This window comes from Scardinius erythrophthalmus (assembly GCF_964197995.2).
Source record: "Scardinius erythrophthalmus genome assembly, chromosome: 9".
In the NCBI taxonomy this organism is placed as follows: Eukaryota; Metazoa; Chordata; class Actinopteri; order Cypriniformes; family Leuciscidae; genus Scardinius; species Scardinius erythrophthalmus.
Window position 1 is genome coordinate 6,692,266 of NC_138229.1, and position 16,963 is coordinate 6,709,228.

Here is a 16,963-nt window from a genome sequence, read left to right on the forward strand (position 1 = left end):
AAATGTGGAGACCATAACTATGCATTTAGGTGAGTGGACAGAGGCAAATAATGAATGAACACAAAAAGAATGGACCGAAGAACGGTCGTCGTCGGGAAATAATGTTTTATCTTATCATTTAACCCATTGTACTGTATGAATTGACTGAGGTATGTTCACTGTCGACTAAGCCACTATAAAAATAATTATAAGTAAATTTGTGTGGTGCAAGCTTTATGCAAACAACAAATAAAGGCCTACATAGACTTTTGACATCCTCTTATAGCAGGAAATCATGTAGATTCTTAAATTATGGGCTATGAAACATTTCTTAATATGTTATACATCATTTGAAAGATATTTCTAATCTATAAATTGCAACTAACTTGTAATTAACACTTAAATTAAAAATTTTGAGTTATTCTTAGACATTTGAAATAGTAGTTTTAGCCATTAATTCTCAGGAATATGTTGTATTTCACATTGTTGTGAAATTCTATAGAGGTATATAGAGGGTTAACTGAAATTATAAGATTTAAAATGTTGTCCTCCTGGCCTGCAGGCGATTTCTGATGACAGTAAGGCAGGCCCTAGTCAGTCAAGTGAGGATCTGCAGGAGGGCAGCCACAGTAGAAAATGACAGCATGAGGAAGGAGAGACAGTAGAATTCATAATGAAAGACTTTGTATGCTGAGATAAGCAAATGTTTTAATAAAACATACTTTGCTGAAGACATGAAGTTTTGGTGGGTGATTGGCATACTAGTCAAACAGTCTGATCATGCATTGCTAGTGGTGATCAGGTAGGCCTTTGTTTACCTTTGTTCATTGTTGTTTATCCATGATTTCAAATAAGAATCCCCCAATGGCTTTTTAGTGCAAATCATTAGCCCAAATTACGCAAAGTAACTATGAGCACTAGTTAAAGCCCAAATTACGCAAAAAAACGAATTGACTTAAATCATTTGCTGACAGCTTGGTCCCCCCCAGTTAAAAAATCCTATCTGCGCCACTGCAGTCAAACCCAAATATTTTCAGTCTACAGAAAAAATAAAGGAATTGGCCTCACTGTTCCAATACTTTTGAAGGGGACTGTGTGTGTGTGTGTGTGTGTGTGTGTGTGTGTGTGTGTGTGTGTGTGTGTGTGTGTGTGTGTGTGTGAGAGAGAGAGCATTTTTGCACCCCAAAAATGATTAGATTTCTTTACTTTTTCTAACATGCTGTCTAAGCAGTTAAGACAGTTTGTTCTGTGCAGTATTTCTGCATTCCTTTCTAGAAAAAAAAATCACATGATTTATTTATTAAAGTGTTTATTTGGTTTTAGTTTCAGTTCTAAAAAACATTTCACATTAGAGTTAAAACAACAGTTCACACAAATTAAAAAGGTTAGGCTACACAGAAAAAAAATAAGCATTAGTTTTAAGATGCAATTACTATTTTCGTTTTCCTTTGAAACGGTTCTGTCCTATGACGTGATTTATCAAATTAAATGTTGAATTGGAGTTCACATATCTACTACATCCAAATTCTGTACATTGCTATTGGATCACTAATCATCCATTGACCCAGGTAAATGCAGCGTATGGCTAAATTACTGGATTTGCATTTGTACTGCATTAACTTGTCTGGCTTTATACCTATTTAAATTGAAATGCATACTTGTTAAATAATATGGAAGGTGATGAGGTCAATATTATATCCATCTTCAGTTTTATTCTACTGATTTTCATGTGGGGCAAACCGGGGTTAGTTGTCACACAGTTTACCTCAGTTAAAATTCACTGCGGACTGTTTTTGGAAGTTATGCATAAATTCAGAATAGAATAAAGACAGTTTGGATCTGGATTTTGAAACCAATACAACTAAACAAATGCTAGTTCTGTTCATACTGCATGTATGAACAGTTCTTATTATTATCTTATTATAACAGTTCTTACTTAATGCATACTGTTCTTATTATTTTTTTCTATAACATATAATGACATGGCAGACATGATAAGATAGGGTGCCATTTAAGGTCTGCCCTTGTGAAACTTCCCCATGAGACAAACAGCCACAAACAGTTTCATGTTATGCATCATCAGCATAGTGTTTGGTGGTTACAAATGGAGTTTGGTTATGGTTGTTTGCACACCACTGAATAAATTGTTTCGACGGGGACTGCAGGTTTTTGGTGTTGTCCTACTGTGCAGTAGATTGTGTTGGGTCGATTATCTCCCGTTTGCTCTTGTGTCTGGTCTTGAACCTTATGAAATACAAATAATATTTTTTTTAAATGTCCCCTGAATAATCCTGTTTAGCTGAACAATTACTAAACTAAATAAAGAAAATTTTATAGAACATTCACTAACCTACAGTTTATAGAACAAGCATTTCATAAAAGCCTTTTTCAGAATCTTAGCCTGTTAACTTTTTAGATGATTCTCACCTGTTCTGCAGTATCATTTGTATGACCGTCACTGTTGTTTTTCTGCATTTCTTGAGCCTGAAATATTTAAACGAAAAACTTTATTTATAATGTTCTATCAAAAAAAATAAAAAAATAGTAGTATTTGCATGCACAAAAGTCACATATGATTAAGCTGTGCTCCATTATTAAACATCTACTGTATTTATCAAAATGCTGTATTTATCAAACAGTCAAATATTGCCAAATATTTACCATAGTTATGTCATGTTTAGATGGTATGTATGGTGATTTGAAATACAATTTCTGACATAAAATAAGGATACAGCATACAGGTATGTTCTGATAAGGTTGAGAATCACTTATTTATGTGTATGGAAGCAATACCTCAATACAAACAAATAACTAAATATTGCAGAAAGGGATGCATATGATATATCCTCCCAAAATATTTCCAACATGAATAAAAGAATAGTAATTTGAATCTTACCTCAGCTTGAGCATGGACTCTACTACCTGCTTCTTGAGCACCTATGAGGTTTAGAATGTTCAGTAATACAGTATATAAACAGAGACACGTATCAAATAAAAAGAACATTCATTTATAAAAATAAAAAAAAAGCTAAATGTTATTTTTTATTTTTTTTTAGCTAATTAAAATATAATTGAATTTAGCATGCAGTTCTGTCAGGACCACTATTGTCACATACAAGTGACAATTAGCATACAGTTTGGATTGGTGGTATGGTTCTGTTCTGGGCAAGAACTCCCTGCGCATCCGTGCAGCCTAACCTCCCTTAGGGTAAACAGAACAGAACCAACAGGAATGTAATGCAGATATCATTAATTCAAGATTTTAATGTAAAACATAATCAAGAATTTATTCTGATTCAAGGGGAATCAGAATGCCAAATCCTGACTGACGAGAGGAGGAGCTGGGGAGGGAGGAGGGTTATTAGCTGACTCCTGACAAACGCGACAGCTGCTGATAATACTGAAGGAGCTTATATATGTTTACAGTGATAGGTGTCGTATTCCAACCCGGGTTGTGTATTAGGTAGACGTGGATCAGCTGAGAGTCAGCTGATGCGAGCTTGACTAACATGACCTGCCAGAACTGACGCTACACTTGATTTTTTTAAAGGGGTGGTTGATTGCTATTTCACTTTTTTCATTTTAAATACTGTGTAATGTTGCTGTTGGTGCATGAACAGTATCTGCAAAGTTGCTGCGCTGAAAGTTCAACGTAAGCGGAGATATCGTCTTTTAAAAATCAGGAAGTTTAATGCCTACAAAAACGACTCGAATGGGACTACAACGAGATACTTCCCGGGTTTTTATTCGTAACTAATTTACATCAACCTTCAACCCTCCCTCCGGAACATGTTCTGCTGTCGAAGAGGAGGAGTTATAAATAGATCTTCTTCTTCTTCTTCTTTGGTGTTTATTGGCGGTTGGCAAACCAACTGGTAGGTGCATTACCGCCACCGACTGGACTGGAGTGTGGACAGGATACATGCTTATAGGATTGACATAATGCGACATATGAATGGAAATTCATGAGGAAACAACAACAAAACAAAACATAAAAAAAAAAGAAAAAAAAAAAAACAGCCTAAATTCTTTTACTTAATTTTGTTTCTTTAATAAACTTACTATCATATATAGCTTTTTCCTTTAGTATACCTATTATAGAAAAATCTTTATGCTCAGCTTTAATTAGTGACTGAATGAAATTACGTCTTTCATTATTGTATTTCCTGCAGTAAAGTATTACATGTTCAACTGTCTCTTGCTGACTACAGTGATTACATTCCCCTGTTGGGTGCTTGCCAATTTTAAACAATGTACTATTCCAGGGGTTTTCAAACTTTTTGTGTGTGTGGACCACTATTTGTAATCAAGAATTTTCGCGGACCACCTCATAATACACATAATAAAATATGTCTACACAGAGTCCTACCTGAATTAATCTGCACCTCTAAATAGGCTTACTAGCTCTAAAACTATCATTGGTCATCACATCAGTACAACAGACTTGTTAAAAGAAAGTTTACTGCACACAACGGCTGCCACATATTTAATTTATTTATTTACTCAAGCGCCCGAGGGCATAATCAGGTTCATTTGAACAACAGGCTTATTTCCATAGCAATGGAGTATGAAATCTATACAGTAATAAGAACACTGGAATATAGTCAACATTTCAAAACCTTTGGTGATTTTAGGGGATTATTAATCTTCAGAATTTTACAACTCCTCAAAAAGTACCTAGGCTTGAGTTTGTCCACTAAACAGCACATCCGCAAAACATTTCAGAAACGCGAGATCAAGAAACTAACTGGAAATTAAAATAATAACAGGCCTTATTCATTCCATTTATAAACATTTCGTTTCATATAAACTGCCTATGCCTAACTGTGCGTTCACACCGGACGCGAGCGCGTCAAATTCAAAAAGGGATCATATGTCAAAATCGCGCCTGCCGCGTCTAGTGATACGCTTGACCACTTTGTATCAATTCCCGCGTCAAAACAAAAGTTTGAAGCGAAATTTCGTCCGGTGTGAACGCACCATTAAAGGATATGCGTGTGATGTGATAATGAGATAATATTTGCCTCTGCCCTTTTCCAGTGTTGCCAGATTGGAACGGTGATTTCCAGCCCAAAAGCTCACCAAAACCCGCCCACTACAAGAAAAAACCGCCCAAAATTTTACTGCCAAAATAATATGATATAATTTCATTACCATGTCATTCAAGGTTGATAAGCACAATTTGTATCTCCTTAAAACAAATAACAATGATAAAAAAAAATAAAAAAAAAAAAAATCCAGGAAAACAGATCAAAACGGCAATAATTAAGGAGAATTAGCCAATATGACTAAAATGTCCAGATGGACACTGTCAAAACGGCAATCAAGAAATGAACCGATGACTTTAACCCTAGGAAAGTACACAATGCAGAACATAACGCAGAATTTAGCAGTCAAAACTGATTCATCGTTGATTCAAACCTTTTTCAGCAGGTGTCAGGGGCGAGTATAGTGCAGTCTGGACGGTGTAAAGTTGACGATGTCTGGTACAGTTAGGCTAGTGTGCACATGACCATGGACATAACTGTGCTCTCCTCTCAGAGTTATAGTCACCATCGATATCTCCCACCAAGTGTACATTTTTAGAGTTGCTCACTATCTCACTCTTTACTGTGTACATACAACTTAGTAGAGGCATTAGCCATCACTTGAATATACAGCTACAACTTATCGCGCTCAATCGCATCTGCCTGCTGATCGCTGATTGGCTAAAAGTGCGTGCTCGTCGGTGATGTCAACACCAATGCCAGCTGACTCTGCATGGGCGTGTGTGTACAGTAATGTCATGATGACTGATTTTATGGACTACATGCACACTTTATTTTAGTTTTTTAACCAATTAGACTTTAAAATGTAGATGTTTGAAAACCGCCGAACTGATCCCAAACCAGCCCAAATTTTGTCCACCCGCCCAAACCCTTTTTTACCCGCACAATCAAATTCAAAACCGCTTCTCGGCAGCCCGGCCGAACCTCTCCCACAACTGGCTCACTACCTGAGGGTGGAGAGTCCATTCTCCATACAGAGGATTCCCCCTGGACAAGAGATCCGCCCCCACATTCATTATTCCCGGGACGTGGGTTGCCCGTAGTGAATGAAAATGCTTCACGCCCCACAAGATTATTTTCTGTGCTAGACTGTGAAGCCGGTGGGAACGTGTGCCTCCCTGGCGGTTTATGTATGCCACCGTCGTTGTGTTGTCCGACCTGATCAAAATGTGGTGGTTCCTTAAGAACCGCACAAAATGATTCAGAGCCAGAAAAACTGTTAACAGTTCCAGGAAGTTTATGTGTGTGTTTTGTAGCGAGACGGGCCATTTCCCCTTCGCTATCCTGCCCTCGCACACTGCACCCCAACCTGTGAGCGACGCATCCGTCGTAACCACCTTTCTCAGAGAAACTGTTCCCAGCGGAGTCCCTGACTCGAGAAAGGACCGATCTCTCCATTGACGGAGAGCGTGCATGCAGCGTGACGTCACTATCACTCTGCGGTTGAGGTGACGTTTTGGACACAAGCCCTGCGCCGCCGTCCAATTCTGAAACTCTCTCATTCGCAGCAGTCCCAGGGGAATGACAGAAACTGTCGAGGCCATCAGACCTAGAAGACGTAAACACAGTCTGAATGACACTCTGTTTCCTTTCTGAAAAAGGGATAGACAGCCGCGAATAGACCTGACGTGCTCCTCGGACAGAGAAGCTCGATACAGGTCTGAGTTTAGTCTGAGACCCAGGTAAATTATCTCTTGTGTAGGCACCAAGCAGCTTTTCGTTTCGTTTATCTTGAAACCTAAGTTCTGCAAATGAGACACGAGCATTGTTGTCTCTCTCTCTGCCTGTTGCCATGACGGCGCGCACAGCAGCAGATCGTCCAAATATGCTGACACTCTGAGACCCATCACTCTCAGCGGTGTGAGCGCTGCTTCCACACATTTGCTGAATACCCTGGGCGCTAGAGACAAGCCGAAGGGAACTGTCAATAACTCGTAGGCTGTGTCTCGATAGGCAAACCTGAGGAATTTCCTGTGTGCTGGGTAGATGCTTATGTGAAAATATGCATCTTTCAGATCGACTGACGTAAGCCAGTCCTTGGGACGAATAGTTTGAGATAACGTTTTTAAGGTCAACATTTTGAACTTGTATTTCCTGAGGTGTTTGTTGAGGTTCCGTAAATCCAAAATAGGACGGAGACCTCCCCCTCTCTTGGGAATAACGAAGTACCGGGAGTAAAAGCCCTGATGGCTGTCCTCCGGCGGCACAACTCGAATAGCTCTTTTGCTCAATAAAGAGGCTATTTCTTCCTCCACAACCTGAGCTGACTCCCCCTCTGCTGCTGACATTAACACACTGTTGAAAAGTGGAGGTTTTACAGCAAATTGCAGACGATAACCCCGGCTTATTGTGGATAAAACCCAGGGGTGTACTGCGCATGCGCGCCAGCTCTCCGCCTGAGCAGCGAGCGGACCGCAGCAGCTCTCGTCCACTAGTGACGCGGCGGCGCCCACTAGTGGTGGAGCTGGGGACTGCAGCTCTGATTTTGACAATTTTGTTTTTGTGTGTGTTTTTATTTTCAAACATAGCTGTGCCCTCGGCACACTGCCTGGATGCACAGGGAACGTGTTTATTATTTCCATAGCACACATGTCTTTTGGAAAACAGCCCTCTGCCCTCTGTTGTAACCCCGTGGGTGGAGGGAGGGAAACTTTTCTGTGAGGCACTGGGGGAACTGGTGCCAACTTCACATCTGAACTGGTCATTATAGAACTTGTGAACAATTTCCCTGTCCGACGCCTTCTCTTGGCTGGAGGGGGAGAAAATGACCGTTCTCTTCGAGGGAGGATAGCAACAGATACTCCGTGAGTGCTGTTGCTCATCCCTTTGTTCTGAACCTGACGAAATACTAGGTTGCCCGCCGTTTCTTCCCTCCCTGAGGGTTTGCCGGACGGTGTCTGGCTGCAGCCGCCGCGAAGGAAGGTTTACCCCTCGGCTGAGCTGGCTTTGACTGTGGCTCAGAACGCTGAGGCTGAGAAGGTCTGGGGTTTCTAAAATCTGGCCGACCACCCCCTTGTGGGGCTTCAAACCTAGGCCGTGGTGGATGAGAAACCCTAACGGTGGATCTGCGAGGGAGGCAGGTCTGGAAAGCCTCACCCTCCTGCTTCTTTTGATCGCACCGTTCTCTCATTGCAGTGACCGATGCCCCGAAAAGGGCTTTGGGCTCAACTGGAGCATCCAAGAAGTCTGCTTTCTCTCTGTCTGACAGCCCTGACAGCCCCAGCCAGAGAGCTCGCTCGCCGACCACTGCCAAGCCCATGCTGCGGCCGCAGCTCTGGACCGCACCTCTGGAAGTTCTCAGGTTGAGATCTGCAATAACACAAATCTCTTCCCAGAGGGCTGGGTTTGGAGACCCAGCATCCATTTGCCTCCCCATCTCTTCCATTAGCTCTGCCTGATAAGCAGTGAGGAGAGAGGTGGCATTAAGAGCTCTCACTGCCAGTGCAGAAGAGCGATAAATTTTCTGAAACACTGAGGCCGTTAGACGATCAGTGCGTCCTGGCAGTGAGGCTGAAGCCGAGGAAAAAGCTGTCTTGCGGTTAGGGTGGAGATGGTGTGCAACCGACAGCTCGACAGGAGGGGAATTTGACATCCCTAACTCCTCCATTTTATCCACATCCAGCCTAGAAAATCCCTTTACGGGAACTCTGTGAGAAAATGGCTTATCCCAGAAACGTTTCATCTCCGAAACGCACGCGGGGACCGCTGGAATGAGCTGCTTAGCTGGTGGGGCACGTGACGGCAGTCTCTTGCCGTCATAGAGATCTCTCTCTGCCCCCTGGCCCGACTGCTGTGATGGCCAGTCTATGGAGAGTTTTGCCGCCGCCCTCCGGCACATTTCGAGCAGGTCGAGCTCCGCCTGAGCCGGGAAGGGTGAACCCTCGCTTAACGCGCTGTCCGGCCGGGGTGGATTTGGCGGGAGGATCGCATCTTCGTCATCATCCTCACCATCGTCCTCTAACAAACGAGCGATGGCCTCGTCGTCCTCGTCATCCTCCTCTCTCACATCCGTAAGCCCTACGGATCCGAAGAGGGGAGGTAGTTGCGGGGAGAATTCGTCCATGTATTCGCCCCAGCTGCAGGACGCCGGAGGCTGTTTAGCCTCCTCCGCGGGTGGCGGAGAAAAGCAGGGATCACCCTTGTTAGTGGCCGCGACACGCACTCTTCTCTCTAACACCCTCGACGGGAAGAGAGAACAGTGACGACAGCCCTCGGGATTAGCGAGGGCTGCCTGTGCGTGTCTCACCCCCAGGCATGCGATGCATAAAGGATGAGGATCCTTGCCCGATATCATCGAGCCGCACGCACACGGGCGAGAAGTTTCTGCTTTCGGTCCGCCGTTTGCAGACTTTGAAGTAGCCATAATAGTATTATCTAAGTTCACCGACACGTGCAACTCAGAATAAGGGAATATCTAAAAGAATTCGCCGTAACGCGTTAATTCTCTTAAGTATACCAGATTAATAACACCGTTACAGTGGAAAGAAAAACCCGCTCACAAAAATAGCTGCGTTCAGCGACGTACCTTGACGGCTCGTCTCAGAACCGTTAAACAACTATTTCGAGACAGGTCCTACTGAAAAGATAGCTTCCAATTTGATCTTCACGGGGAAGAGATCGAAGAATGAAGTAGGGACCACTACAGTGGTTTATATGTGGGTAGGGGACTCCCGCATCACTGTCGTGATTGGTCTGTCAACTGACAGACGTGGTGTAATTGGTACTTCCAGATCTGTCACGCCCAGAGGCGTTTCCCATAGTGAGATACCGAGCGAATGTTTGAAAGAGAACTATGTTATTCATTCGCTTTTCTTCTGTCCACTGCAGGGCCATTAAAATTGCCAATAGTTATAAATAGATTTCCGATGACGTCACATTTCTCCCGCAACTCCTTACGGCGCCATCTTGTGTGTCAAGTGGGTCAAGCGTTTGTGTTACGGATCATGATAATATCCTGAATTGGCATTATTCTGAACATGAAAATCATACGATTATTCTCCGTTTGGCTGCAGTTAATTTTCAGTGCTGCTCTTGTGAACATTTAGAGGTTTTGTGCTCTGGAGATGTGACACTTTATCTAATCATTTCCAAGATGGGCTAGCTAAATGCGCTAACGTTAGCTCTCATCAGCTGTCAAAACCCAGGCGGCTACTATCGACACAGCCCTTGAGAGGTGTTGGCTGGGCAGAAGCACACTCTGACGATTGTCCACCTTCATCACTTTCTCTGTGGCCACATCAGCTGGTCGAGCCAGAGGCAAAGGCTAAACCTGGAGCACATCGCTCCGTGCCTCTGCTCTCCATCTCTCTCCTACACTAAATGAGTTCGGAGCGTTGTGTTGTTGTTGTTTTTTTACCCAGATGGTGTTGTCTTGACACTGAGTCTAAATGTACCGTATAACAAAGGCTGTGCAGATATCAGCCGCCTGGCTACAGCGATGTGAACCGTCAATGCAGGGCTGCAGACTAACATTTCCACGAGGGAGAGAGAGCAAGACAGCGCTTAGTTTGGAGACGGTGAAGTTTTGTTTACCCTTTCGCCTGGCTCCGAAGAGAGAGAGAGAGCGCGCGCGACCGGCTCTCTCTCTCTATCTGCTCGTTCTTTCAGTTAAACATGCGCCCAGTTCATCTACATTACTCACCGATCAAATAAGACTTTGGCGGGACAAAAATGCACTTTGGCGGGCGCTAAAACAAGTTCAATGCAGGAGAATTCATGCGTGAATTTAACTGAGTAGTAGCCTACATGACCATGCACTCGCACAAATGCGACCATATAAAATTTTAAAGGGCACCTATTATGCCCCTTTTTAGAAGATGTAATATTGGTCTTGGGTGTCCCCAGAATGCATTTGTGAAGTTTCAGCACAAAATACCCCACAGTTAATTTATTATAACCATTTGAAAATGTCATTTTTGGGGCCTGTTTTAAAAAGAGCTATTTTGGCGTCTACCACTTTAAATGTAAATGAGCTGTATATCCCCGCCCTGCTGCTGGACCTAGATGATGAAGAGACTCCGGCACAGAATAAACACGAATGAGAATGGACTAAACGTCTCGGAATGGTTATTTGATACATTTATGTACTTACAAAGTTTTAATCGCGTCCCCTTTGCCATTATGGATGTGCAACACACACACACACACGAACTGTGATAACGTTCGCGCAATTTTTTGAAACTACACACACACACACACACTACTGTGATAACGTTCGCGCAATTTTTTGAACCTGCACACACACACACACACACTACTGTGATAACGTTTGCTAAGTACAAACGATTTATTTATTTTTTTCTTAAGGGGAGGGAGATAGACGTTTATATAGCCTACTGTCTATGGAGATAGAGCAGACCTTAATTTATTTACATTTGTAAATGCTGCAAAAAAAATGCCTACGTGACATAAAACTGTCTGACGTTGTTTGTTGAGACATCCTATGACGACGACAATAAATAGCTTTAGACGCATTTGTTGTTGAACTGGCTGACATCGATTGAAATGACTATTTGCTCATAAATCATAAAATACACTTACTTCTTTCTTCTGGAGGTGACGTTGGATCGCGAACTGTAGGCAACGATCCACACTTGAGGATTAACTTTGACCCTCGTTCACTAAACAGTCAGTCAGAAAATGAATCTCGTATTTAGGAAGTTTAAGTGGTGCCTTTTCTTCATAAATAAAATCCATCCGCTGCGTTTTCAGTGGCTCTGATGTCAGTGAAGACTAGTATGTCCATTCTTACATCCCACAACAGAACACCTAACGTACACTTCTTAGGAGACATTACCGGCTGTCGTTGAAACAATGGAGGATGCAGATCACCGAGGGCGGGGTCTATGCCAAAACCAGATGTCAATCAAATCACGTCGGTGGGGCTTAGCTCATTTCTACGTCACAGTGAGGGAAATCTAGAACAGGGTGTTCTGAGACAGTGCTTATGATTTATTGAGATAGTAAAAAAACTACTGGGTGGATTTTTATCATTCTAGGGTGGTTTTGCTCACACACTGCCAACACACATTTATGTTCAAACACCATGTAAAAGTGAATTTTGCATAATAGGTGCCCTTTAACTCGCACATTCTAACAAAATAATTGTATGCTTCCAGAGACTTTCTTCCTCTTAATTCGTCAAAAGTGTACGCACTAACGGTGTGGATGAGATACTTGGCAATGTCCATTTCCTGAATATCGGGGTACGCCGCAGGATTAGCCTACATAACCAGTCCTCTTTCGACATTGTGTAAGGATCCTTTCCATCGATATAACTCAATTTCTCATCATATCTTGCCTTGCAAACATTGTCTAATGTGTCCCTGTAAATAACCTTTACCTTGTCGCCAGGTTTGGAGGAATTTGTCATCGTTATCTCAACACAAAAGAGTCAAAAATACTTTATATTAACTGGCTTTCTATTAAAGGAGAACTCCGGTCAATTTTAACATTGAGCTCATTTTTTTGTACATTTGGAGTGCTGTCAATACAGAGAACAACGACAAAAATCGGTGTTGCCTACACCGAGTTATTCTATTTTTAAAATTTGCACCCTGTTGACTTCAATAGCGCAAGTACTAAACCTGCTTTTAGCCTCTTAACATCCTTGATGTGTCATTACAAGTGCACAGAAAATGTGAGTGATTCCTTCTGAGTGAACACGAGTGGATCTGACTGCAGTAGATGTGAAAGAAATGTATAAAAATGATGTTATTTAAGCCAGCGCAAATACCTTTGTTTACATCCTGTTTTTCGGGTGAAGTCCAAAGTAGTCGATTGCCGAGTTCACGCGCATAGGTTTAGTACCTATGATCACGCGCGTGAACTCGGCAATCGACTACTTTGGACTTCAACACACCGGCCGAACTAACCAATCTGAGCCCATTGCCTCTTTCTGAGGGAGTGGTTTCATAGAATCAGGAAGTCAACCGGTCGTTCAAATGACAGAGGAGGAAGCGGCTTACAATAAAGGTGAAATTTATGAAAAATAAGGCGTTTTTTAACAAACGAAACACGAAGACATGTTATATTGCAGCCCATAAACACAATCAAGCAAAGAAAAAAGGCAGTAAACCACCCCTTTAAGCACAAAAGAGATTTTTATATTGGCTATGAATTCTAAACTGCTCTAAACTTTGTAAACTAAACTCTAAACTAAATTCTCTGTAGTATTATGTTCGTCCACTGTCCTTCTGTATCTGACTGTATAGAAAGAGGTTTCATCATGTATCAGGTGTAGTGTAAAACATTTCAGATATAAGATTTTAGTAATCCTTTGCATCACATTTGATCTTATGCTACTCTTTTGATGCTCTTTTGCTTAAACATTTGAATAATTATTGTCATTCCTTCTTTTTTGGCCAAGCACAAATCAATTTCTGTCCTGATCTTACTGATGAACCGATGGTGAGATCTGTTTTTCATATGGAAAATAATGTACAAGACAACATACCTTTTTTACGCTTGCTGTAGAGAAATGCTAGAAATAGTGCAATTGCCAAAAAAAAACACACTGCCACCAAAATATATTGCCAAAACAGGAGAGGTGGCTTAGTCTCGTCGTCACCTTTGTTGTCCTCTGAAAATGAGACACATATTATTAAGAACTACAGTTGACAGTTCAGGTATTCTGAGGTCAATCAATTCAGTAGTTAGACTTCATTTAGTCAACCAAAACTAAATATTTGATTTGGTGTGTGTGTGTGTGTGTGTGTGTGTGTGTGCGCGCGTGTGCGTGTGTGCGTGCGTGTGTGTGTGTGTACCTTTATTATTGACACAGAGCTGTGTAATGTTTATTCTGTCTATTTTCCAGCTGACAGTGTTGCTATGGTTACAGATGATGGATTCCTCACTGCAGTGCAGGATGAGAGTGTTGTTTTGTGATGTCACTTCCTGTGGAGAGCATCTGTTGTTCTGATAGCTAGAGTTTATCATGAGGTCATGAGCTTTGCATGTGAAGTTCACAGTACAGGAGTCACTGCTGGACCAGTTTGAGTTTACAGTCAGAACAGGAGCATCAACAGCGTCTGAAACACACATTTATTTTTTAACAATATCATACATCACTCTATTGTAAGCTGTCACATTCCTATAGCTGTTTACAGAATGTACTGACTGAAACGTTGGCAGATAAATTATGAATAATTTTTATATATATATTTAAGATTTATTTTTTACATTTAATTTCACTACTTGTATTGTACAACAGTCAAAAGAATAAAAGACAGAACATAAATGAGTCTTATCTGAAAATGCCAAGCAAAATCACACTCACTTATAACAGATACTCTGTATGTAACAATATCTTTCTCTGAATCTCCACTTGCTCTTGCTGTATAGAGTCCAGTGTCTGTCTTCGTCATGTTCTTCAGTGTGAGAGAGAAGGTTTCATTATTGAAATCCACTCTGTCCTTGTAGGAAGAATGAAGTTTTACTTCTTTAGTTGCACTTATATATCTAACTATACTCTCTGACTTATCATTTCTCCAGGATAAAAGATCAAACTTTGGTAGTTCTTGTGTCTGTATATCCAGTTGAACAGAATCTCCCGTCTTCACAAACACAGAGATCTCAGCACTGAACCCTGAGGAGAGAGAGAGAGAGAGAGAGAGAGAGAGAGAGAGAGAGAGAGAGAGAGAGAGAGAGAGAGAGAGAGAGAGAGAGAGAGAGAGAGAGAGAGAGAGAGAGAGAGAGAGAGAGAGAGAGAGAGATACAGTATTGATTCTGAGTGTGGCTGGTGAAAGACCCATTGTACATTTTTCCTGAAATGGGCATGATCAAATAAATAATATGTTTGACATTTAATAAAACTTTTCTTCAAGAGAGAATAGCATAATAAAAACGTAATACAGCTGTAATGCACATATTTGGAGATATTTGTTTCTGATTACCTAAATAAACTATAGTCTGATTGCCCCATGTTTTGGTTTAAACAATCTAGAGAGCCCACTGTTTCAAAAGTAATTCCTTTGGCTCTCATAGTGGCGTAGTTGGTTTGGTAGAGCTGACCGCCTACAGATGTCATTTATTGGACTTCAAAATAACAGTTAAATTCACAACTTCTTACTGAGTAAAGAGAATTGTTGTGTTATCACTGATATGATGAAAATGCTTTTAAATAGAAGAAATTCCCCCATTTGCATGATACATGTCTCAGTATGCATCCATGCTACATGCTTTGATATGATATTACATTATTGTTGAGTTTCATAATCAGAACTGCCAGACATTTTGTGACTAACCATCACACACTTACACAACACTCTTTACACCTATAATTACCTATTGTTACACTTATAATTAAAATAATTACAAACAAATCATTGCTTGTAATAGATGTCAAAATAAAAAGGAATGATAAACCTCTGTCACATTTAAAAAAGTTTAGTGACTCCTCTCAGTACAGAAAAAGTCGAAAGACTTTAACACTGGCACAATCGTTCTACAATTCACTTATTGCTAGATGGTGGTGTATCTGTATTTTCCAAGCATGGCAAAAAGGGAGAAAAAAAATTAAGATTTTACACAGCTATTTTAGTTTGTAGTAATTTTTTTTTTTTTTTTAACTTAAAAACATGAGAGTGTATAGTAAATTTCTTTCAGAATATTTTTACAAATCAATTATCAAAAACTGAGATTTAGCTAAATAAGTTTAAATTTTATAATTGTATAAAAAATATATATAATGTGCAATGACAGTATCTGAGCCATGCCATGTGCAGTCACATGCAGTCACAACAACCATTAATAACCAATCAACATAATGAACATGTGTTTTTACCTGTTTTAAAGGTCAGAAGAGAAAGAAGAAATACGAGTAGGTTATGTACTGCCATCTTCACAAAATGAAAAGATTAAAAACAGAACTGAAAATGACGGCTGCTGAGACTCATAACGGAAATGGAAAGTTCCTCAGAAGTCCTGTTTTAAACAGTGTAAGCACATTTTGACTTCTCATTAAATAAACACATCTCCTTCTCATTAATATATGCTGGACCGTGTGTGTGTGTGTGTGTGTGTGTGTGGCTCAGGAGGTTTTTAATCGTTTTTTACAGAAACTTTAAAGGCATTCTATATATAGCAGGTTACAATCTGCACCACATCCTGTGGCATCTGCAAACAAATTATGCTAGATCTTTTCTCAGAACTAATTTCACTTTTCTATTGGCCTTTTTCTTTCCAAAATGCTAAACCAAATCAGACTGTAGCTGATGCTTCAAATCAGCTGATCTCAGTTACTTTAAAATATTACTTTTTACCCAGTTTCCACCTGCATTTATCGCTGGCCACTTGTAATCATACCACCAAAAAAGGCAGGTGGCTTAACCAGGTGGAAACAGGGCCATAATAGTCTTTAATTTATTTAAAGATACTGTAATGTCTCCATTAGTCAATTACAGCTATTTTGTCATATTGAATTAATGATATACAGTATATGTCACCTGACCGTCGTTTTCAAGTCCCAGCTTTAGTCCCAAAAACTAAAGCTTAATGTGTTCGTAATTTCATTAACAAAAATATCATTCTTTGTTTCCACAATAACAATGTACAATAACAAATTTATATTGCTATTGTTATTGGACATTCATATCAATTGTAATTATACTTTACTGTATAAATTGTGTACAAAAGTACAATTCTGTCATTACTTTTTTGAGTTTTGTTTTTGTCTGTTTTGTGAAAAATATGACTTAAAATCTTCTCCTTTGCAAGTGAGACAAAATACTGTTAATAGTGCCAAAATCACATTTAACCTGGAACACTCATTTAATATACAAAGAAATGTTTCTCAAGAGAGAGACATGATAAATCCAGTTAATATTATGAGCTGTGTCATTGCAAAAATAAGTAGAACACAATTAATAAAACAAACACTTTTATGACAATCAGGCAACTACAACAATACAATTATCACTCATACTATTGACTAACAT

The 16,963-nt window shown here is 40.5% G+C and overlaps 1 protein-coding gene across 1 annotated transcript; it reads right to left on the reverse strand.

The window, feature by feature from the left end:
* Positions 1-1,281: 1,281 nt before the first annotated feature.
* LOC308695555 (CD48 antigen-like) lies at positions 1,282-16,054 on the reverse strand. The gene is made up of 7 exons (XM_081373739.1): positions 15,811-16,054; positions 14,305-14,613; positions 13,793-14,056; positions 13,483-13,608; positions 2,876-2,916; positions 2,407-2,463; positions 1,282-2,223 (listed from the first exon to the last, which is right to left on the reverse strand). Exons 1-7 carry the CDS (start codon positions 15,863-15,865, stop codon positions 2,095-2,097), a joined length of 981 nt encoding a protein of 326 aa, XP_081229865.1. The 5' UTR covers positions 15,866-16,054; the 3' UTR covers positions 1,282-2,094.
* Between the last annotated feature and the right edge of the window lie 909 nt (positions 16,055-16,963).